This window comes from Peromyscus californicus, unplaced genomic scaffold (assembly GCF_007827085.1).
Source record: "Peromyscus californicus insignis strain IS unplaced genomic scaffold, ASM782708v3 Scaffold_14__1_contigs__length_90479793_seg_2, whole genome shotgun sequence".
Classification (NCBI taxonomy): Eukaryota; Metazoa; Chordata; class Mammalia; order Rodentia; family Cricetidae; genus Peromyscus; species Peromyscus californicus.
This window is the reverse complement of record NW_026294436.1, coordinates 64,764,207-64,787,215: the sequence shown is the minus strand read 5'-3', so window position 1 is coordinate 64,787,215 and position 23,009 is coordinate 64,764,207. Positions and strand designations below refer to the sequence as shown.

Genomic DNA, 23,009 nt, shown 5'->3' with positions numbered 1-23,009 from the left:
TCCTCAGCCCTGTTGGGGTGCTCAGTGGTGTGTCTAGCTGCCTGCCTGAGATCACAGCAGTTCTGGAAGAAGCAGGTTGGAGCTGTCTGCTGCCTCCCAGACTGTGAAAGGACCTCAGGTCTTAGGCATAGCATTACCTTTGGAGGGACAGAGAGGGCTGGTTGGCAGTCACATGCAGTATCCTCACCAGGAGTTCTAGACCAGCCCTGCCCCTCACACTGGCCTTTGTTCTCTGCAGGGTCAGGATAAACATGAAGAGTCATATGCCACCGAGAACTTTGAAGATCTGGAGGCCGAGGTTCAGTTCTCTACACCACAGGCAGCTGGAGCCTCCCTGGACTTCTCTGGAGCCTCTTCCCCGGATAAGTCACTGTCTTCGTCCCTGGGTCATGCTCACAGCGAGGGCCCAGCTCCCACCTACGTTTCTAGTGGACCCTTCAAGGAAGCGGGGCTCTCGGGACAGGCCACCTCCCCTATGGGCAGAGTCAATGGGAGGCTCTTTGTAGATCGCAGAGACTTGTTCTTGGCCAGTGGCATCCAGCGAAGATTCTTCCACCAGGACCAGTCCCCTGTGGGGGGCCTCACGGCTGAAGACATTGAGAAGGCCCGGCAGGCCAAGGCTCGCCCTGAGAGCAAGCCACACAAGCAGATGGTGGGTCTGAGAGGCAGCATGGTTGGACCTGGGGGGTTCCCACTTCCAGTGGGGCTGGTGTTGGCCCTTATTTTGCCCCCCACTTGGGGTACCATGTCTTGAGGAATTCGGTGGTGGCCTTTTGGTACAGTGCTGCATGCTGGAGCGGCTGCAGGGGGAGTGGAGGGGTACAGGCAGCATGGGCCTCGGTTGCCTAGTCTCACCTGTCAGCTTTGTCAACTCCATAGGTTTCTTTTGTTTCCCCTCCAGCTCAGTGAGCGGGCTCGGGAGCGGAAGGTGCCAGTTACCCGGATCGGGCGGTTGGCCAACTTTGGAGGTGAGGTGGCCACGTTCCCCATGCTGTTCCTCCCCCTGCTGCCCTGCTCTGTTTGTCCGGGTTGAGTGGAGGTGGCCGCTTGCTGTACATTAAGGTGGAAGTGGTTGGGAGTCAAGCCATGTGCCAGTGTTGGAGAGCGTGTGGCAGTGTTGCCAGGAACTGGCTGTTAAGGGTCTGGGTGTTCGCATAGGTGTGGTGACCGGTAACTGGATTCTGGCCCCATCTTGGCTTATCCTTGGGCCTGGTGTGTGACTGAATCTTGCCATGAGCTCCAGCTCCAAAGGGCAGTCTTTGCAGGAAGGAGACTGGCCGTGAGTACAGGCTCTTCACTGAGCCTGTGAGCTCCCTAGATAGAGGACATTTTGTCCTGGGACCAGCCATTTGGGGGACCAGTTTACCAGATCCCATAGGTCTGAAGCTGTTAACGTGATGATGTTCACAGACTGTGACCCTTTGTTGCTGCCAGTTAAAGCCATTTCAGTTTGCGACAGTGTTAGGGGCTCTGTTTGCCCTTCTTCTCATGTGATCAGCCTTTGAACCTACCACACCTATGCTCTGGTGGAAAGACACTCACACACTGTAGGTGGGTACCCACTGCTCATCTGCAGAGGTCCTGTTAGGGGTGCCGGCCGTTCGCAGTGGGGGGCTCTGACATGGGTTTCTGGAGGTACCGTTTGTTAAGGTTTAGCTGTCCTCAGTTGGACTATGTAAACAATGGAAGAATAGTTTGGGCGGCTGGTTTCACATACTGACCTTGGCCGGATGGTTAGGTACGTAACAGGTCTGATGGGTTCATGATGCTGTTGGTGTTGAGTAGGTCAGGGAGGCCCAGGACCTTCTGTGGACCCTTTTCTGGGAAATACGCTGTCTTCTGTATTGCATCTGTATCAGTTGTTTTTTTCCTCATTGCTGACAAAACATGTCCGAACCCATGGGAGGTTCAGAGGGTTCACGCTCTCTTCATGTGACTGTTTCTGGGCCTGGAGTGAAGCAGTACTTCATGGTGGGTGGAGTATATGGTAAAGCAAATTCTTCACCTTGCGTTGGGCAGGAAATAGACTGTCACAGGAACAGGCAGGGAATGATACACCCTCAAAGATTCAGCCCCATTGGGGTAGCTGCTCTTCTGCGCAGTTACAGAGGAGGGAGCTGAGCCCAGACCTCTGTCCTGTACGGGGATATCTGAGCTGCCTGTCCTATAACTAGGTCCCTCCCTTCACACGTAGCCGGCAGAGGACCTGTTAGCTCTTCCGCTCGGCCAGGTCCTGAGGCCCTGAGAGAAAAGGCCTCGGCTGCTCTCTCCCTCCATTTTGTTCCTCTTCCTCTTGTGCCGGGCTGTGGCTCCTGTCTAGGACTTCTGTCTAGGACTTCCCTGGGATTGAGAATGCTATCAGATGCCAGGTATTCTTCTAGGAGACTGTTAACACCTAGAAGCAGAGGATAGAACCCATGTCCATCTGTCTGCTCTGTGTGGACTTCTTAACAGTCTGAGCGAGCATGTGTGTTAATTAAAGTGGGTTTGGGGCCGAGGATGTGGTTCGGTGGGTAGAGACCTTGCCTAGCACACACAGGACCCTGGGTTTCATCCTGAGTTTAAAAAAAAAAAGAAAAAGGATAAAAGAATAGAAGCCGGGCCTGGTCCCTCAGGCCTCTTGTCTGGCTGCTTCTGCAGAGCCTCCTTCAGCCTTGCTTGGGACACAGGCCCTGGAGTCTCAGCAGGCAGAGCCAGCACCAGCAGGCGTGGTGACTGCTGTCCTGTGTCACCTGTCCTGCTCACACAGGACTCTGTTGTTGAGAGCTGTTGAGCTTTCGTCACCTCTGGTGACTGGGAGGAAGTGCGGTGGCTGCTTCTCTGGTGACGACCTGGACACAGCCCACCGTGGCTCTCCTCGCCTGCCGCAGAGCTCCGTGCCCTGTCACTTCCGCCCTTGAGGAGAGAAATGTGGGAACTTTCTGTGTCTGGGCAGTGTGCTGTTACAGGCCAGGAGGAGGCTGCCAGCAGCCGTTCCCTCCTCCCGGTGACATGCAGACCACGGACTACAGAGGAGAGCCAGTGCTGGTGAGGTCCTTGGGTACAGGAGCGGGTACCTGAAGGTGGCAGGGGATGGCAGCTGAGGTCCCCTCTTCCCAGTTAGTTACCCCAGGTCCACCTGGCTCTGGATGAAGGCCGAGCTGGACAGGGACTTCCAAGAACCACGTTTCACGGGGCCTGGTGGGGGCGGGGTGGTTTATTCTGGGTTTGCAGAACTGCAGAGGCCAAGATCACCATTGCTGGCCGGCTGAGCTTGTTTTTACCTCCTGGTTTGCCTGCTGCAAGAAGCCTCTGCCTCAGTTGGCAGCCCAGCCCTGGGCCTGATGCTGCTACTGAGGAGCCTGGGGCCTCCTTCCTGGAATGTTCTTCAAGCATTTGTTTAGTAACAGTGCTCCTCATTGTAGAGTTTGTGCTTTGCCTGTGACGCCAGAAACAGCCAGGAACAGCTTGACGCAGCGCTGAGTCCAGCCAGGGTGTGTTTAGGAGGGCTTTGAGTGTTGCATGTTCAGCCTGGACAAGCGGATGACCTGTGACGTCATCTGCCTTTTCGTGGGCTTGTCCCAGGATGTGCTCGCAGCAGAAAAGACTAGATGTAAAGGGACTTGGTGAAGGTTAATGTTGCCTGTTCTCCTTTCTTTTGCTCAGTTAGATGTTGTGCTGGGTAGGTGAGGGAGACAGGTGGTGGGAAGTTAATGTTTAATCAGGACTCTAGTGCCCAGTGCCCAGTGCCCTCCAGACTGGCACGGGGAGGAGGAGCGTTAAAGAGAACAGCGCTGGTCCATGCCCCCACCAGGCAGCCATATTAACCTCTATCCCAGTGCACACATTAAGCACCCTGGGGGTGTCTTAATCGTGTCTCTGGGCATTACAGGACCTGTGGCTTCTTCCTGTTTGGCTTGTCCTGCCTCACGGTGTGGTGTGCCTGTGCCTTCCCGTGGGATTTGAAGACTGGACACACCCACAGATGGAAAAGGCCTTTAATTTTTATATTGGTTTCTGTTTTCCATATGCTAGGTTAAATGCATTAGAACTCACTCTCCATGTTTCTGCTTATATTGGTTTCTGTTTTCCATATGCTAGGTTAAATGCATTAGAACTCACTCTCCATGTTTCTGGTTATATTGGTTTCTATTTTACATATGCTAGGTTAAATGCATTAGAACTCACTCTCCATGTTTCTGCTTGCCTTTTTAAAAGGGACTAACAGAAAATTTAAAGTCATGCATGTAGTCGACACGAGACTTTTGCCATCACTGCCTTGATTGTTCTGTTGTGGTGCCCTGGACCTGACAGTGTGGGCACTTTACACATTTAGTTCTCTCAGGGACCTCTGAGGTAGGAGCTGCTGTTAGAGCGGGCTGAGTAGAGAGTGCACTGCCGCCTAGTGGCAGATAAGATATATTATTAAATGTGAAAAAGAATTACCTTTTAACTAAAGTGCATTTTAAAAATTACTTACGTACTTGTGGGAGGGTTTTTTTTTTTTTTTTAAAACAAGGCTTCATCATATACTTCTGAATATCTTGGAATTTTCTTTATATCCCCAGCTGGCCTTGAACTGTGGCCGACCTCCTGCCTCTGCCTTCCAAATGCTGGGATAACAGGCATGTGTGGTGATGCCCAGCTTTTTTTTTTCTTTTCATGAGATAAGTTTTTCAGTAAATCCAATGTTTTTCTTTAATGCATTATAATTTTAGACAGTCTGGAGAATGCCACGCCTCACCCTGTCCCTGAGTGGGGAGCCTGTCCTGGACAGTCTTTGAGAAGGGAGCTCCAAGGAAAGTGTGGGTCTGAGGCAGACTTCTGGGCTCTCTGCCTGGACTCAGTAGTACCTGCCAGGAGGAGGACAGGGCCTAAGGCTACTGTTCTCAGTCATCGCCAATGCTGCCAGCGTGAGAGTGGGGGTGGGGCGGGTCTGTTCTGGCTCTGTGGGCTTCGGCTGGGACACCCCGTGTTTTTGCTGTTGTGGAACATTCCAGCTTTTACTGCCAGCTGTTTTATAGTGCTACAGTGAAAGCTTAGGAACGTCAAGACTACTGGACCCTCTTGCAGACTTGAAGTGAGTGGTCATCTTCTCTGGGAGTATTGCCCGGAAGTGGCCCGGAGACCATGCCTGATCCGTTTTCCTTTTTGTGCTGTTCCCTCCCAATATGGCGTCTGTGTGTGTTCCCATGAGTGTGTGGGTTGTCAGAGGTGAGCAGTGAGAGATGTGCAAACTCAGGAAGCACTTGTCCGAGCTAAATGTTCGCAGACCACCAGTGTGTCCGTCCTCCTTACTTACTCCCTTTCAGAATGCTGGAGCACCCAGCAAGGCCTGGAACACTGAAGTAGTATCTGCCTGCTGCTGCCCGGGCCTGGAGGCGGGGTGGTCTCAGCCACTCAAACATCTGCTCTCTTGTCCTTGCAGGTCTGGCTGTAGGTCTGGGCTTTGGGGCACTGGCTGAAGTTGCCAAGAAGAGCCTGCGTCCTGAAAACTCCACAGGTGAGCAGGGCCCTGCGTAGAAGGGTGCATGGCCTTAGAAGTTCTAGCCTCCAGCCCACCTCTGTTCCAGGAATGTCAGTCACCAGGAACCACCTCTTGTCCCAGCTGCAGAAACCCTCTCAGAAGAGTTAGTTGATGTAGATGGTTTTCCTGGGGTGGAGTGACTTCGTATGGGTAGACTTGACTTGCTCTAGAGAGTTGGAGGATGGGAGGTTGCTCCCCTTCATCCCCAGCTGATCACCCAGCCCCTTCTGGCTCCTCCTGGCTGCCCACCGCATGCTCCCACCAGCAAATGCACCTTCACACTCACTCGCCTGCCCTTGCCTACCTGCACGCCCACCTTTTGTTCCTGCTCTCCCTTCCTACCCTGCTCTTCAGGAGCTTCACAATTGTAGTCTGGCTAAGACAGACAGAGACACAGGGCTCCCTACTTCCCTGTGGCTAGGGATGTGGGCATCGGCATCTGGGACAGGACCACTGTGCCCTTCCCCCTTTCACTGACCATGACCCAGAGATGCTGGGACCATTCCACAGACTATTGGTCTCTGAGAAAAAGATCATACCATCTCTGTTTTCTGCCTCCCAGGATCAGGTCCGTCAGGCTTGCCTGGAACACATGCTGAGTGGCCACTCATGTCTGTACAATCTAGAGAATGTTCTGCATCCAGGCCCCACAAAACACCAGGGACTTCCTGATGCTGGGATGCTGGCTGGGGAGGGAGCTGTAGAATGCCGTGTGAGCTCCTCTCTGAGAGTAGGTGACCACGAGTCCCCCCAGCAGGGCCATTAAGGATCCAGGGCTGTTAGTGGATTTCTCAAAAAGTATTTGAGGTTCTGGGCTGAGCACCCTTTGTCCTGGCCCTACTCCAGGACCGCAGTCCCGTTCAGGGTTCTGACGGCGCTCACCCTACTCCAGGACCGCAGTCCCGTTCAGGGTTCTGACGGCGCTCATCCCTGTTTACGGGACCTCGTGGTGCCCACACTCCATTGTTCTTACCAGCTTTCCAGGCAACACCTCACTCATGGGGTTCTCTCTTCTGGAAAGAGGGCACAGGCATATCCCCACAGACCCCAGTCCTAGGGTGAACACCTCTTGTGTCCTTGGACGGGGCCCGAGGACAGGGGATTTAGCATGGGTATTTTTAGTGCTGGTGCTGAAATACTTAGGAATGGGAAGCCTGTATTTCTCTGGATGAGAAGCGAGCCTTCCCAAGAGCCAGCACCCCCTGCCGGCTGCTTCTCACCCTACCTGGTCTAAGTGGAGAAGGGGCCAGCCTGGCTCCAAGGGCACAGCTGGTGTTCTTTTTTAGGGACTGTGGTGACTGGGGTTTAGATTACATTAGCCCTGCCAGTAGGTCCTGAGGCTTCAGCCAGGGTAAGTGGCCTTGGGCAGATCCTGACTTGCTCTGACTTCCTAATATGCCTAGCATGACTTGACCTTGAGGATACTGTCCAGGGTAGCAAGCTCTGCCCTGGGAGGCCCTGTCCTGCACTGGGCATACCACCATGTTTCTGGCTTGTCCTGGCTGACTAGGTCATTCTGGGTAGTGGACATGCCTCTAGCCTGTGAGGATCAGCCCATGTTGGGGATGAGATGTCTAGGAAAGCTCGGTTGGGCCAGACACCGTCTCCATGTAGCAGGAGATGGGGACTCCACTGAGGTGTGGTTTGTGTATAGATGATTCCTTTGTCCTGGAATTAGTGGCCTTGCCTGTGTTTACCCCCTCTGCCCCCCCAGGGCTGGAGAGGACAGAAGAGGGCTGCCACGCTCTTGGCTCTGCCTTCTGCGGTTGCCAGGGTCCCTTTTGGGCTCACTTACCTGATTGGTCCTACCCCAGGCTTGTAGGTAGGCCTTGGGGCAGCCCAGACTTGCTGTGGAGTGATCCTCCTACCCTGCATATCTTGTCCTCCTGTCTCAACCGGGGAGTGAGCCCAAGCCCTCAGCATGTCTGGACACTCCTTCCCATGTAGCCCCCTTGTTACACACTCTGCCGCTGGCCTTCCAGGCCTGTGGCTCTATGCTGAAGAAGCTTCCAGGTGCTAAGCAGGGCTTCTCTGACCCAACAACTCGTCAAGGTAGCAAAAGCCCTGAATGTCCCAGAGCCGGGGAGGACAGAGGGATCTGGCAGTCAGACCCCGGGTAATTCGCTCTGTGGGCAGAGGCAATGACGCTCTTTAGCTACACTGACGCTGGCAGCAGAATTCATCTGGCACTGTCAGCTCCCTGGAGTCATCACCCAGCTGGTGCCACCACCCTGTGTACTGGGAGGGTTGTGTATGAGCCAGCTGGCTGTGCCAGGCTGTGGGGCAGAGGGGAGAAACCGTACCCAAAGACTGCTGTCCTTGACCCTTGAGGACGGAGCTCTTCCTGCAGCTAGGACCCGTGGGGCAAGTGCACCAGAGACCCCTCAGCCAGGACAGATAGGGTGGAGGCTTGACTCCTGTCTTCCAGGTACTGCTAAGGAGTCTCCTGGCCCTCCTGCCAGCCTTGCCCCACTAGCAGGGGAGAGCTTCCTGGCCGTGGAGGGCTGTGAGGATGTGCATAGGGACTTGGAATTTCCTTGCTGTTTCTGTGGACACCCAACAGTTGTGTATATAGCCCAAGTGTCTGTGCCCAGGCATCATGAAGCTTCTCCTAGGCATCCTTCCTAAACCCTGAATGTATGCTGATCCCCCTGCCCCTCAGGGAAGAAGGCCGTGCTGGACTCCAGCCCCTTCCTGTCCGAGGCGAACGCAGAGCGTATTGTGAGTACACTGTGCAAGGTGCGCGGGGCAGCGCTGAAGCTGGGCCAGATGCTGAGCATCCAGGGTGAGTGGAGGGCTCTGCCCTGCACCGGCTCGTGGGTACCGAGTTGTGGGCAGTGGTGGGAGGTGGAGTGGGTAGGTGCGGGAAGGAGATCTGCCGTGGCAGTCCTGGGACATGGGGCTGTTTACATCATCTTCACTAGGAGCCAAGAGCATGTTTCTTGCCTCTGGGTGGGTGTCTTGAGAAACTCTAAGAGGTTGTCTTAAATTTCAGCATGGCAGCCTGGCCCTGTGGTGTTGGTCACTGGGAGCTAGTGGACGAGCTTACAGTTAGCTTTGGGGACCAGTATGTGACCTCAGAGAAGCCTGGGCTGGCAGAGTGAGGGGAGGGGCTGCATTGGGGGAGTCTTGGGCTCCCTAGTGGCTCTGAAGGGCAAGGTGTGAGAGCAAGGTGGGCTTACTGCCTTGACTAGGTCCAGCTCTCAGGGTGGTGTTGGGTGTGGGCGCTGCCTCGGGGTCATGCAGCTGGGCATAGACTTTCTGGAAGGTGTGTGGACAGCACACGCCTGAAGCCCAGTGATGCTCACGCCATGCCCAGTGCGGTTTGATATCTGGAAATTTGGATGAAGGAAAACTCAGTGGGCTAGCAGGGTCAGGAGCTGTGCTCCAGGGCCAAGAGCAAGCAGGATGCAGGGGTGAAGCACGTGAGGGCTGTTCTTTTGAAAATCAAGCACACGGAGGGGGAGCAAACGGTCTTCGTTACTTGTCTGTTGTGTGATGAGACGCCACGACTAAGGCGACTGGAGGAGGAAGGGTGTGGGAGCATTTCCAAGGTTAGAGTCCGTGCCCATCATGGTGGGGACAGGGCAGGCAGACATGGTGCAGCAGCTGAGAGCGTACATCTTGATCCACAGGCATGGGGGTGGGGTGGGGGAGCACTAACTGGGAATGCTGTGGGCTTTTGAAACCTCAAAGCCCACGCCCAGTGACACACCTCCTAATCCTTCCCCAACAGTTTTGCCACCAAGTTTTCCAATGTATGAGCCGACGGGGCCATTCTCCTTTAAAGCACCCCCGATGTGTTCATGGTAGTCCGTACAGTGCCACGTTAGGCAGGAAGGATGTGCACAGCCAAAGAGTCAGTCAGATTGGGGGCAATTTTAAATTCTCTCTCAGTTTTAAAAATGTTGCCTACCTCTCAGGTCATAGGGATGAGTTCAGGTCTCCTGGCTGCTCCTCTGGGGTGGGAGTGGGGGACAGGAAGCTTCTGTAGCTGTATACAGAGGCTTGTGCCTTGCGTTGGTTGTTACTTTACTGGTGTGCCCATCCCAGCACAGAAGACCCTTCCCCTCACTAGAGTCCCAGTCTGGAGTCCGTGTGCCAGGAGGAAGCTGAGGCTGTCATTGTGTCTGAGCTTCAGGTCCCAGCATGAGGGAAGGTCATCATGTTTGGTGGCCCTGTCCTACCCAGGAGGCCACGCTGTCAGTGGTACCTGGGCAGCCTGTTGGCCTGTGTGCATCCCTCCCTAATGGAAGCCCCACTCTGACCTCTCTGGCCATCCAGATGATGCCTTCATCAACCCTCACCTGGCCAAGATCTTTGAGCGGGTTCGGCAAAGCGCTGACTTCATGCCACTGAAACAGATGATGGTGAGGTTTGCTGGAGGTGGGCGGGGAAATAGTGGGGGTCTAAGGACCAAGCTGGGTGCATAACAGGGTATCCCAGATAACCAGGCCCTGCTCCTGTCTTCCCTGGCCTCTTTCCAGAAAACCCTCAACAATGACCTGGGCCCCCAGTGGAGGGACAAGCTGGAGTACTTTGAGGAGCGTCCCTTTGCAGCTGCGTCCATAGGGCAGGTGCACCTGGCCCGCCTGAAGGGTGGCCGTGAGGTGGCCATGAAGATCCAGGTAGATGGCTCTGTGTGGTGTGTGCCTGTCCACACAGGATTTCAGAGGGTGGGGCCTTTCCCATGTCTCCCGAGACACCCTGTCTTTCTGTCCTTAGCATCTGGCGCTGGGTGAGCGTTTGCTAGGTGACAAGTTAAGGGGATGAAGCTGTGTCTTAGCCATCTTGGTACAGGATGGCCTTTAGGGCCTATGCTGGAACCAGCTGCTTTTTCTGGGGGTAGAGTAAGGAAAAATGGAGAGCAGGGTGGAGATAGGTCAGGTCATGACAACCTTGTTTTAGTCTTGGCTCTTTCATTCAAGGATCTGGCCCCAAGTGACTGGGAAGCTAATGGGCAGGGACAGCCTGCCGCGCTGCCTCCCCAGGTCACTCCCTTCTCTCCTTGCAGTACCCTGGTGTGGCCCAGAGCATCAACAGTGACGTCAACAACCTCATGGCTGTGCTGAACATGAGTAACATGCTTCCAGAAGGTCAGGCTGGGCTGCAGACACAAGGTGGACGGGTTGCATCCTGGGAATGCCAGCGGAAAGCCTGTAGGGCCCCCGTCCCACCTGATGCCCCTTTCTGGCACAGGCCTGTTCCCTGAGCACCTGATTGATGTGCTGAGGCGGGAACTTGCCCTTGAGTGTGACTACCAGCGGGAAGCTGCCTATGCCAAGAAGTTCAGGTGTGGCTCTTATGGGGCCCCCGGGAGGCTGAGGGGTACTGCAGGGGGCAGGCTCCTTTGTTTGTAAGGGTGGATGGCCCTGGGGCCAGGGTGTGGCCACATCCTCCCCCCTGCAGAGTAGGTTTCCTCCTGGTGGGCTCTCCACTTGGGCACTGTGGAGGGTCCAGACTGGATGCGAGCTCTGTCTCCACACAGGGAGCTGCTGAAGGACCACCCCTTCTTCTTTGTGCCGGAGATTGTGGATGAGCTCTGCAGTCCCCATGTGCTGACCACCGAGCTAATATCAGGCTTCCCTCTGGACCAGGCGGAAGGGCTGAGCCAGGAAGTCCGGAACGAGGTGCGCTCAAGCTGTGCTGAGCTGTTGTGCTGGGAACCTAATGATGTGAACAGAGACCCTAAGCCCTTCCTGGGGGGGTTGGACAAGGGGGTGATGACTGCATCCTTCTGTTGGAGTGGGATTCAGGAGGCAAAGACTTTGGAGGTCACAAGGCAGTCAGTGTTGCCTGACCCAGGTTCCTACCCTGTCCCCAGATCTGCTACAACATTTTGGTGCTGTGTCTGAGGGAGCTGTTTGAGTTCCATGTCATGCAGACTGACCCCAACTGGTCCAATTTCTTTTATGACCCCCAGCAGCACAAGGTAAGCCCCAGCTGAGCCTCACATGAGGGTCTCCGCAGAGGCCTGGGAGCTCAGACCTGAAGAGGCCCTCCTCTTTCTGCTCTCCAGAGCCATAGGGCAGAACTTTAGTGTTGTATCTCCATCTGTAGGTGGCTCTCCTGGACTTTGGGGCAACTCGGGAATATGACAGATCTTTCACTGACCTCTACATTCAGGTAAGACCGGGAATGGAGCCGTGGCCCATGTATTTCAGAGGCCAAGAGCCAATGCTGGGGATTGAAAGTGTGGGAGAGCCTCCTGGAGTTGGCCATGGCCTGTCAGGTCCACCTAGCTGGCTGTGGATCGCAGGCCAAGGGTTGGCAGGCACACAAGAGGATTGTAGTAGGGCAGGAGCCTCTCTCCTCTACCCAGGTCATCCGGGCTGCTGCTGACCAGGACAGGGAGGCTGTGCTGAAGAAATCCATAGAGATGAAATTCCTCACTGGCTATGAGGTCAAGGTGAGTGAACCACCCAGGCTAACATTGGGAGGGAGGTCCAGGCCCAGCTCCCTGTAGACACAGCTGTCTTTCCTTAGTACCTGAGCACCAGCTGCTCTTGGAGGCCTCCTTATGCCCAGCATTCTGAAAACTCGGCACTCTGTAGGAAATGTGCAGAGTGGAGCACAACCGTTTTGCTTAGGGTTACCACTTTGTGCTACCTGCTCACCCTGGCCGCCAAGAGGCAGGGGATGGCTTGCTTGGGTGGGCAGAGTGCCCAGGCCTTTAGAGCCTCTTCACCCAGCAGCTACCAGGGCGCTGACCTTCCCTGACCTGGGTTCACACCCACTGGTAGGAGTGCACCGTCAGGAGGGGTGTGCATTCCAGGCTGAGCTCCTGCTTCCTGTGTGCAGCTGATGTGATCTGTCCCCCCCCGGGGCGCCCCTTGTCCCTTCAGTGCTCTGCGGATAGGTACTTCTCACGCGTCCTGTGCCTGGCAGGGCACTCTCCTCAGAGTGGCCGGGCCCTGCCTAGTCTGTGACCTGTAGTTGAACTTTGGGAAGACAGAAATGAGTGCAGTAGGAGTGAAGGCCTCTGCACTCCACCCTGGCTCACACGGACGCTAGTCAGTGGTCTGTGTCTGCCTGGCTCTGGAGGGTTGGGGCTGTACCTGTTACCATTTATGATCAGAACCAAACCATCCTGTCACTTCTCTGGTGTCCTCCGGACCTGGGGCTGGGGGGTTCTAACCCAGTCACCTCTGCCCTTCTTCTTGGTGTAGGCCATGGAGGATGCCCACCTGGATGCCATCCTCATCCTGGGGGAAGCCTTTGCTTCAGAAGAGCCCTTTGACTTCGGCACCCAGAGCACCACCGAAAAGATCCACAACCTGATCCCCGTCATGCTGAAGCACCGCCTCATCCCTCCACCAGAGGAGACCTACTCTCTACACCGCAAGATGGGCGGGTCTTTCCTCATCTGCTCCAAGCTGAAGGCCCGCTTCCCCTGCAAGGCAATGTTTGAGGAAGCCTACAGTAACTACTGCAGGATGAAGTCCGGGATGCAGTAGAGTGGGCATGGGCCAGGCTAACGGGCCGTGCCCTCCTTCAGGCTCGGCCAGGCAGAGGGAGGCGTTGAGCTGGAGCCACAGCCTCCACGAGGAGGGAGTGAGCAGTGTGGAGACCCGCCATTGCTTCTGCACTGTCCAGCCAAAGAGGCAGGCTGTCTGTCCACCAGGAACATGGAGCAAAGCAAGACTGAAGGCTAGCTGGCCATGTAGAGTGAAGCTTTGTGTGTTTCTGGGTGAGCTTGTGTCCCTGCCCTTTGCCACCCCAGCCTGTGGCCTGGAACTAGCAGCTCAGGACAGTAGGGCAGCCACCCTAGCTGGGTCTCAGCATGGACAACAGATCCTTTTCAAGGGCAAAGCAGGGCTGTCCCTGAAGGAGCAGCGGGCTCCAGCATGTTCCAGGAGAGGTAGTTACTGCCCCGCACCAGGGGATCAACACAGGCTCCGTTTGTTTATATGTCTTGTAGTCACACGTTCACACCCTTATGTCCAATAAAGTGTGATGGGGACTACCATTTCCTGTGTGTTCTGTGGATCCTGGGAATGAGGTGGCTCGACTTAGGACCCGGATGGTGGGCTTTACCTGTACAGGTGTCTGCTCCAGAACATCTGTTGCTCTTGGTGGGGACAGAACGTGGCAACACAGGCAGACATGAAGAATTTTTTTGCATTCTTCCTGTCTCTGACCTCAGGGCTTCACTGGTACTGGGGATTGAGCCCAACGCCTTACAGATGTGAAGCAAGTGGTCTACCACTGAGTTGTACCCTCAGCCCTTTCACTTTTGAGACAAGCTCTCAATGAGCTGCTCAGGCAGACCTCGAACTTGTAATCCTCTTGCTTAGCCTCCCAAGTACTTAGGATCACAAGTTTGAGCCACTAGGCTTCTTAGGCAGTTTAGAGAAAACAAGCTTGTGGGTTCAGTGGCTAGAGAAGAGCAGGCACTAAGAGGTGGGACTTGGGACAGGAACAGTGTGCCCTTAAAGTCCATGCTACATGTGCCCTGACTAGGGGCCTGGCTGACTACCACCCTGCACCAAACGGCTCACTGTGCCTTTTAAGGAGTTTGACTGGAACATGGTGCTCTTGACCATGTCACAGACTATTCCTTTGTGGAAAGTTTGCCAAGTCCTGTCTCCACAGATGCTGCCTTTGAGGCTCAAGGTAACCTTCGGATCTGCAGGAGTCCCAGTGGCTAGAGGGGTCTGAGTGTGCCAGCTCCATCACTGTAACTCACCAAAACAGGGACCCAGTGCTTCCAGGCAGCTGTTCACCCCAGGCAGCAATCAAGCTGCTCCCAGCTTCACTCCAGACAACCTTGAATCTTAAGGGCCTTCGGAGTGTGGCCCAGCAGCCTAAAGCAATGACTGAGATGTTCTTATTAAAGGAAGGGAGCCAAACACTTCCAGGGATTTGAATGTTATTCTCACCTGAGCTCCAAGGGCAACTTAAAAAGTCCCAGATCAAACCCCAGGAGCGAACTGGCCTGTGCCCTCTGGGTATATAAAGAAGAGGCCCGGAGGAGGGACCAGTGAGCCAGGAACTCCTCATACTCTTTACACAGGGAAAGAGAAAGACAAAATACTCAGTCCTAACAGTTCCTTATTTTATTGCAGTACATCAAAGTCTGGTTAATTAGGTGACACCAACATAAAATATTGGTGAGAAATTCTTGGTTACATTTTTTACTATCCCACCTTAAATAATTCTGTGCAAAAAAATCCATGTCATGGTCTGGTAGCAGACACGCTCTCAGGAAGTCCCCTAAGACATCAAGGGATGAAACCAAACCAAATGAATGATAAGAGGCCAAAGCAGTATCTTCCCTTCCACACACATTGGTCAGCATCATAGTCTAAACAAAAATTACACCTAGGCCATGCAAAACTGTACAATAATATTACAGTGAGAAAAAAATCCTAAAAATTTATAAAATAAATGATATTATACTATCAAATAAAAAGGCAGGTCATTTTGTTTTCAGTGGCATTGAGGCTGACGTGTGGCAGTCAGTCTCCTGAAACTGTAGTAGGGACCTGTTGTAACGCTGTCCCTACGACGGGACCATGGGATGCTGGAGCTGCGGGAGACCCACTCACTGCTGCAGGGCTCCACAGGGCACTCTGGACTCGCAAAGACTGAAGGGTTCAACAAGGAACGAGCCACTCGGGGTGAAGTGAGATGCTCTGCAGCCAAACCAGGTTGGAAAGGGGCAGGGCCGGCCAGGTGGGACTGGAAAGGGCCAGCGGTCTTGGGCAAAGCATGACCTACAGCAGGGGTGCCACGCTGTTGTAAGTGCGTCCGTGTTGGGGGCAGGGGGTGTCGGCTAGGTCTACTGAGCTGGGAGAACGGAGTTTGTGGTCACTGCCAAGGCTGCATGTGGGAGTAGATGTCTGCCCTCTGCTCTAGCTTTCCCTTAATGATCCCTGAGGTTCCACACAAGCCAGCTAGCTTTCTTAGAAATCGATGTGGCCACTACGTTACAGAATGACAGGAGTCTAACATGAAAGAGAAGAGGCTGAAGGAAGGGCTGGTGGGAAAGACAGGAATTTCAGATGCTCCCTTTAAGGTTGGCTATAGGAATTCTTGGGGAAGCCAAACAGGTCATTTTGGCTTTTCATCCCCTCAGTCTTCAAGCTGTGCTCACTGGGAAGAACACAAATGGCTAAGCACAGGGAGTGTGCACACAAGGAGAGAGATTTTAAGTGAGATCTGCTTTAGCAACAGGAAGGCTTTCATTTTGGCAAAAACCAAAACCAAAACCAAAAATGTGATATATTTGTATACCTACCCCTAAACCCACATAACAGGTTAGCCAGAACTGAAGGGCCAATAGCAAAAGGGCTGGGCATAGCACCAAGTACTAACCGGAAACACTATGCCAGAAACGGTTCTGAATGCCATTTTTTCCCCATTTAGAGATCAATCCCTGCTGCTCCACTTTCAGATACCTTGCATGGGGTAGGGAGAGTGATTTTCAGCAGGGCCACAGGCCCTTTCTCTGCCTTTGTTATCCACTGCTCCGAGGGACCTTTGCTTCTGTCCCCTGGAAGCCTGTCCACCGTCTTTCCTCCTCCTCCTCCACAGCTTCGGACAGGAACACTCTGCATGTAAGGCTGGGTAAGTAAGACATGGTTAGCAGGAGAACCCCACCCCACACTCTGGGCCAGGGCTGCTGTTACCATGCCTGGATCTGTGACCACAGTGGGAAATCCAATCCACAGGGGACGGGGGGGGGGCGGGGGGGGGCAGAGCTTGGGTGGGACTCACTGCAATGGAGCTGAACTTTAGAGGGTTAGACTTGACTCTAAAGGGGTCCTTTTACAAACAAGCACCTGTATGTAGTAACAAAAATTTGCAATTGGTTGCCAAAGCTACAAACCAAAGGCGCAGGGTGAGTCCTGTCAGTCTCGGCCTGGTCGGTTTTCTGCCTAGGAAGGAGAGGGAAGGCCCGAGGGGAGGGCGGCCAGTTCTATCAGGCCAAGTGCCAAGTTCAAGCAGATAACAACAACAATAAGGCTCTGACCAAACTCAAGATCTGACCCTTATTTTTGGATGTATACAAATATGTTTATGATACTTCTTTTCCAAAAGCAAAACGATTCGGATTAAAATGACACAATGCTCATCCCAAATGAAATGCACTCATGTCTGAGCCAGTGGAGGATCTAGAATGTGTCAAAGCTGCTGCCGAAGAAGACCCTACCAGACATGTTTCCGTCACCTTTCCCCTCCCTGAATTCTAACCTCCTCCATAAGGCAGCCCACCTCAGGAGTCTGGCCTACAGGGCCTGGCAGCGTGCTGTGCCAAGTGTCAGCATGCCAGGCAGGTTACAACTTTGGAAATCTATTTTAGGTGTGGTTAAGGTGGGGAGAAACAGTGGCTTTTTCAACCCAAAAGAGGTGAAAATGAAGAGTGGCGGGGCCTCCTTATTTGCATGGGATATTTAGTTTCCATCTTTTTTCTATGGTCTTAGCTGGTGAAACATGTGGGTAGAGAGGAGTTCTGGTCTCCATCTTGCTTTCTTGGACAAGTACAGCAGCAGACATTCAGAATGGAAGCTGGCTGACGATCCATGGCAGCCAGCACACCCCTGGGCCTATGCACAGCCTCCACGGTCCCATCACATGGGAAGGCATATTTGGTCAAGGCTGTTCAAGCCCATGCTTCTGAGGTTTCACATGATTTAGTAGGAGAAAGAAGCCCTTTCCCCAGGAGTGTGTGTGAGGAAGTTCATAACTACCCTAACCAAACAGGCTCCTCACTGGGAAGCTGTACCCAGTCCAGACAGACTCACTGCAACCTAGGAAGGAACAGCAATTGGCCAGGACAAGAAAACCAGCTACATGAACTATTCGATGATCTTCAGAAGCCATGACTCTCTCCCTGTGCCCTTTACGATGGGAAGGAAGGGTCAGAAGATGACAGAATTGTCTTTCACATTCAACTGTGCAAGATATCAAAATATAGTAAGAAGGGGACATGTTCAAATCCATCACTAGAGAAAGAAATGCCATGGGAGGCAAGTGTGCCTCGGAGTGATTTTGATGCCACCTGTGGTGTCCAGGTCACACCCCACCAATGGCACCAACCTCCAAACATTCCTTAGATTTCCCCATGATCTCAGCCTGCCCACACTTGGGGACAGATACCACGGGGACCTGACTTCTGATCTCTTTACAAATGTCACTTGAGGCCTTTCTACCCTGTATATGACTCAGCTGGGAAACAGACAAGAAACAACACACTTCTTTAAATTAAATGATCTTTCTTATATACGCATCCATCTTTCATCGAACACAAGATGCTTCTTTGACTATATACATTCAGTATTTAACTTCTACATTTATGTATTTATTTAAACTCTGTATTGTAGTAAAATATGCATTGTTTTAAGTCGTGAGGATTTATTCCTGGCAACAGTCGGGCTGACGCTCATGGCGGCTGCTGGGCGCTACGTGAGGACTACGGTGAGAGGTGAGAACACAACCTGTCTACTCTTGGCGCTGCGTCTGCGCAGTCTGTCTACGGAAGCTACCTGGAGGGGGAGGGGAAAGCGGCCTGGCTGCGGAGGAATCCTTAGCGCAGCAGCGCGGAAGGCGACGCTGCTGCCAGGCACGTTGTCCGTGCGTTGTCCGTATGCAGAGTCCCTGCCTGTGGCCACAGCGCGGTCCTGGGCTCACGGGTCCCAGCTCCCGCGGTCTGTGCTCTCCAGGGAGAGGCTCTTGGTCTTTCGGGGTGAAACGGGGCTTGGGGGGCTGCTCAGGTTGGAGCTGTTGGAAGCTGTGGAATGCCTTGGAGAATCAGAGTCCTGCAAAACAAAGCACGAGTGAGCAGTTGAGGGACAACCCTCCGGAGGACACTCGCTGCTCTAGACCCCCTCCAGTACCCACACCCCCACCTTCTCTCCTGTCAGCAGACAGACCCTCTGTGAGTTGATTGGAGGACACACACACACACACACACACACACACACACACACACACACACACACACACGACAAGCGTGGATGCCTTTCATTCAAAAGTGAATGCAAGGTGGCAGGATCAGCCTGGACAAAGCCCTGGCCTCATGCATGCAGCTGCCGTCCACAGCCCATTTACCTCTCCATCATAGTCCCTCGCGGGGGCGTCACTTCCTTGGTCCATGCCTCCCGATGACGACAAAGAGCCCTCTGAGGGAGAGGGCATGGGCTGTCGCTTTGTGTTGTAGCTTCCTCCAGAGAACTCCCTCTTTAGTGCACTGCCATTCTGGGCTGATGACCCTACAGAACAGCGTTGGGAAAAGCTATGTATTTGGAAGAGGCCACTCCTGTACAAAGTGTGCAGGCTGCCAAGAGGACAAGACATCCATCCCTCATTAGGGGCAGGCAGCCCAGTGCTGAAGGTTGTTTCTGTCGCCGCCCTCTGGCTGTAGGACTGCTGCTGTTTGGACAGTACTCCTCCCCAGGCCATGTGGAGCCCACAGAATCCTTCCAGGACCACCTGCTACCGCCTTGCTCCTACATGTCCATGCTCCCTCAGACATACTGGGTCTTCTTCTAACAGACAGGCCATCTCTGCCTCGCTAGAGATGGGCAGCATTCCCAGCACCCTGTCGTCCCCAGGCAAACACTGCCTGTCAGAAGCTCTCAAAGGAAACAAAGGAAACCTGAGGAAGCACTCCTGCTTCCCAGCCCGCGAGCAGCAAGCGATGGAGCTTCTTTGCGAGCACACCTTAGAGACAGAACACACAGCAAAGCGGCCAGCATCCCTGATGGCAAGAGGAGACGAGAAGGGGCCTCTGAGACTGAGGAGCACTGTTAGAGCCCACTCAAAGCTCTCCACGGCCCTCACAAGCTTTAGTTTCTGCTTAAGAAACTATTTACCAAGTGTCAGTAATGGCCAAGGGCACTGTAAGTTACAGATGGACTGTTTCAACATTTTGCTGACTTTACGCCTTTTACATTAAGAATCTGACAAAAAATGTTACCCGTGACTGCATGTCTGGCTATGACCAACTGTGTTAGTGTTTGGAAAGGCAGACTGTCCTCCAAACCCCACGGTCCCTTCCCTCCTTGGGGTCACCACACATCTTGCTGCTTCTAAACGTGTTCTAGAAGGACAGTCCTTGCCAGATCCACAGGATCCAAATCCCTGACTTGGGTAACTTAGGTATCTTGATGGCCACTGGTGGCTCCTACTTTCTAGTGCTGTCCCTCACAGTACAGCACATGTCCCTCCCTCCGGTTACCAACGTGGTCACTGGCCCTGCCTGGTTCTCACTGGAGGAAATTCCTTTGGAAATACACTCTTTAATCTGACATAGGTCTTCGGTCTCCCTGGAGTACAACCTAATGGAAGGCAGTCATTTTTATTTGATTTCCCGAACGCCTAGCTGAGTGTTCATTGAGGTCACTATTTGTCATGTCTCGCTTTGAATAGAAAATCCAAACCAAAGCCTCCCATACCTCTTTTCTTCAGGTCTTAACCAGGCTGTTTCACCTTCCTCAGTCTCAATTTTTCTCACCTATGCACGAGGAAAAACACCCTGCCCTATGGTTTGTTTGAGCATTCACTGCATGAAGAATGGTACCAAAGCCAGAGAGGGGAGAAGGGGCCTGCAGTACACTCCCTGCATCCTTAACACCCCCCAACCCCGTCTCCTCATCCCACCATCACGTAAGAACAACAGAGAACTCATATCCACCTCAGGGACATACACAGTAAATCTACTTACAATTTATTTTAATTGTGTATATGAGTCTTTGGGGTATGTACACATGAATGCAGGTACCAAGGAGGCAAGAGGCATTGCATGCCCTGGAGCTGGAGTTCTAGAGCTACCTGACGCGGGTTCTGGAGATTGAACCTGGGTTCTCTGTAAGAGTAGTATGTGCTCTAAACTACTGAGCCACCTCTCAAAACACTACTTTTAAACACTGGACTCTATAAAAAGATCAGTCACACTCAATACTCAATCTGAAAGAGGGGTTGGGCTGATGTAGTCTGATAGTCCAAGGGGCTTGGAAACGAGTGGAATGCATGGTGTTGGCTGACTGAGATCCCACTGTTGAACATAGCTTCTGCTAAGGTACCCTAGAGCTGATTCTAGGGTGCAGGAGGTGCTAGACCCTGAATCTCTTGGAATGAGGGGCATCCCTCTTAGAGGGCGAGAGGCTCCCCTATGAGCCTGTCATAGACAGAGGCACAGTGGAAACCACACTGAAGACTGGAGAAACATCCCACAGCCATGGTGGATCTGGATCTGGGAGGACCCAGGCTGTTTCTAGAAACTGACGATGTAGCTCCTCCATTTCTCAGATTTCCTAGCTGGCTATCATTCCAGGAAGGTTGGAGACACATGGAGTCAGCTGGAGACAGAAAAGCAGTAGATGCCACTGGAATCCCTGGGATGTCTTTGTTCATATGTCTACAAAGTTCTTCAGCTGAGGGTCTGACAAAGGCATAGCTTGGTGAAGGCACTAAGGGCCTTGGTAGGAGAGTGAGACCACTTCTAGGCTGTAGTCTGCATACTGCCTGGAATGAACCTCTGAACCTCACCTCAGCTACTCTAAGATCTCCATCATCCTAGGCCCCATCATTACCCACAATCCTCACTAACAAATCCAAAGTCCCTGAAAGACAAGTGGGTTTTTGTTGAAGTTCCATGCAAATTCATGTGATAGCAGAAGCTCGTCAGAATGGACTGGAGCCAGTGCTGGTGTTATGAAGGCCACCTTTATCATAAATGGATGGCGGGAATGGTCTGCTCAGAATTGTTGTTGCATAAATTAATATCAGTGTTTGTAATTCTGAGGTAAATTAACCTGAGCGAGGGTAATAGCCATCCACAACATGGATGCTGGTTAGTTTACCGGAGCTCTCAACCTGGTGACCCGGAGCCATGGTTTAAACCCACCAGCATTCACCTGGCTTCCACACATGCAGGTTAACCCAGTGTCTGCCGTTTTCCCAGCTGGCTGGGTTTTGCATTGTGATTGGCATTACACATTGGCTCAGGATGATTTTAGGAGATGACAGCAAGTTACAGTGGTCAACTTCTGCAAATGCACCAAGACTCCTGAAAATGCTCTTCCATCCGAGGCCACTTCCCAAGTGGGCACCTCTCTGTGTCGTCAGACAACATGTGGTCCCTCCCAGGAAGAGACAGCAGTCATGTGCTGAGTCCAGTGATGAGCAGCATGTCCACTCTGGTCCCTGTGGTGATGGCACATGGTGACATCACAGCTGTCTCCAGGCTCTAGACTGTTGCCCTGCACAGGAACGAGATCTTCTAGAAACACTGTCTAGCACATACTCTGCCTGCCTTTCATTCTGTTTCTGCCTCTGTCCCTCAGCTCCCTGGCTCAGGGGAAGTCAGTGCAAACCCACTTGCCTCTACACAGCAAGGCCCACCTCATGAGAAGGGAGCCTCAACCAAGCTAGTGCAGAGGTACGGCCTCCTACAACCCCAGGGTTGAGCTTGGGCTGCAGTCTCCAGCCACAGGAGAGTGGCTTTGAGTCGAGTGCAGCCTTATGAAAGACTCCCAGAAGCCATGTGAGATAATAAATTAGTGCCTGTCTAGTCTTCCTGTCTCCCTACGCCCTTCCCTTCCCCACCCCGCTTCCCTTTCTTGTCGGGGTCTCAGTACACGGCCCAGACTGGACACTCACTGTCCTCTTACTCCAGCCCCTGTGCTGTCCCAGACAGCTTGTTCAGTCTCTTATGTTTCTAAGTTGTGGGGTGTTTGCTAGGCTGTAATAACAAATATAGCACAACTGAACCTAAGGATGCCTGGAAACAGAACAGTCCAGAAACCAATGTTCACTGATTAAACAACAAAGGTATCAGGACAATCCAAGAATACAGAGTAATGAACAAGTTTTCTGACTGAAAGACTTGGACTTAGGAAAGTGGATTTAGTGTAATTAGCTCCTTTCAGCCATCAGTGGTTTGGAGTGAAGGAAGGTTTTGTTGGGGTCCCAGGTGTCAGCATACAGATGGTGTCTGCCAGGTGCTCAAAGCTGATGCCACAGTCCGTCCATAAGCCCTGTTATGGACCTACCACAGCCCCAAACGAACTCTGTGCGATTGTGCATATTCTTGCACACTTAGGCATGCTGCTGTGAGCATCAGTGTTTACTTCCATCCAGGGAGACAAGGGTCCCCATCAACTCTACTAAGAAATTGCTCCTGGGCAAGTAACTCAGCAGTCCCAAGTGACACATTTTCTTTGTGGTCTCACCTCCTCCCTACCATGACCACTTAGCAAAGCTTCTTCCCACCTGACCACTTACGTGCAGACAGGCCACTGCTGGCACTCATGGAGCGGCCTGGTTCAGGGCGGGACTTGGTGATGGAGGGAATACTGACGGAGCCACTGAACACTGTCCGGTTTTCCTGAGGACGTGGGTTCTAAGACACAAGAGAGGCAGAGTCTTCAGCCAGAGAAACACAGGTTTTGTGCAGACATTCTGCCTTTCACTCTGATCCTCACGACAGGAAGTGAGGCAGCACAGGGAGCAACAAGCACCAGTCTTCCTCACCAGCAGGACCCTGAAGCCCTGA

At 53.1% G+C, this 23,009-nt stretch overlaps 2 protein-coding genes across 2 annotated transcripts in view; one reads left to right on the top strand and one right to left on the bottom strand.

Moving 5' to 3' along the window:
* The window catches only part of Coq8a (coenzyme Q8A), a 30,818-nt gene extending 17,343 nt beyond the window's left edge, over positions 1-13,475 (top strand). The window contains exons 3-15 of the mRNA XM_052737793.1: positions 239-652; positions 902-968; positions 5,408-5,482; positions 8,169-8,291; positions 9,791-9,876; positions 9,994-10,134; positions 10,521-10,602; positions 10,706-10,799; positions 10,995-11,136; positions 11,331-11,438; positions 11,567-11,632; positions 11,829-11,915; positions 12,676-13,475. Of these exons, the coding sequence (XP_052593753.1) occupies positions 239-652; positions 902-968; positions 5,408-5,482; positions 8,169-8,291; positions 9,791-9,876; positions 9,994-10,134; positions 10,521-10,602; positions 10,706-10,799; positions 10,995-11,136; positions 11,331-11,438; positions 11,567-11,632; positions 11,829-11,915; positions 12,676-12,963 (1,773 nt within the window). The 3' untranslated portion in view covers positions 12,964-13,475. The remainder of the gene's footprint in view (positions 1-238; positions 653-901; positions 969-5,407; positions 5,483-8,168; positions 8,292-9,790; positions 9,877-9,993; positions 10,135-10,520; positions 10,603-10,705; positions 10,800-10,994; positions 11,137-11,330; positions 11,439-11,566; positions 11,633-11,828; positions 11,916-12,675) is intronic.
* Positions 13,476-14,550: 1,075 nt separating this feature from the next.
* Cdc42bpa (CDC42 binding protein kinase alpha) overlaps positions 14,551-23,009 on the bottom strand; it is a 218,551-nt gene continuing 210,092 nt past the window's right edge. Inside the window, 3 exon segments of the mRNA XM_052737792.1 lie at positions 14,551-18,270; positions 18,563-18,723; positions 22,739-22,856. Of these exon segments, the coding sequence (XP_052593752.1) occupies positions 18,139-18,270; positions 18,563-18,723; positions 22,739-22,856 (411 nt within the window). The 3' untranslated portion in view covers positions 14,551-18,138.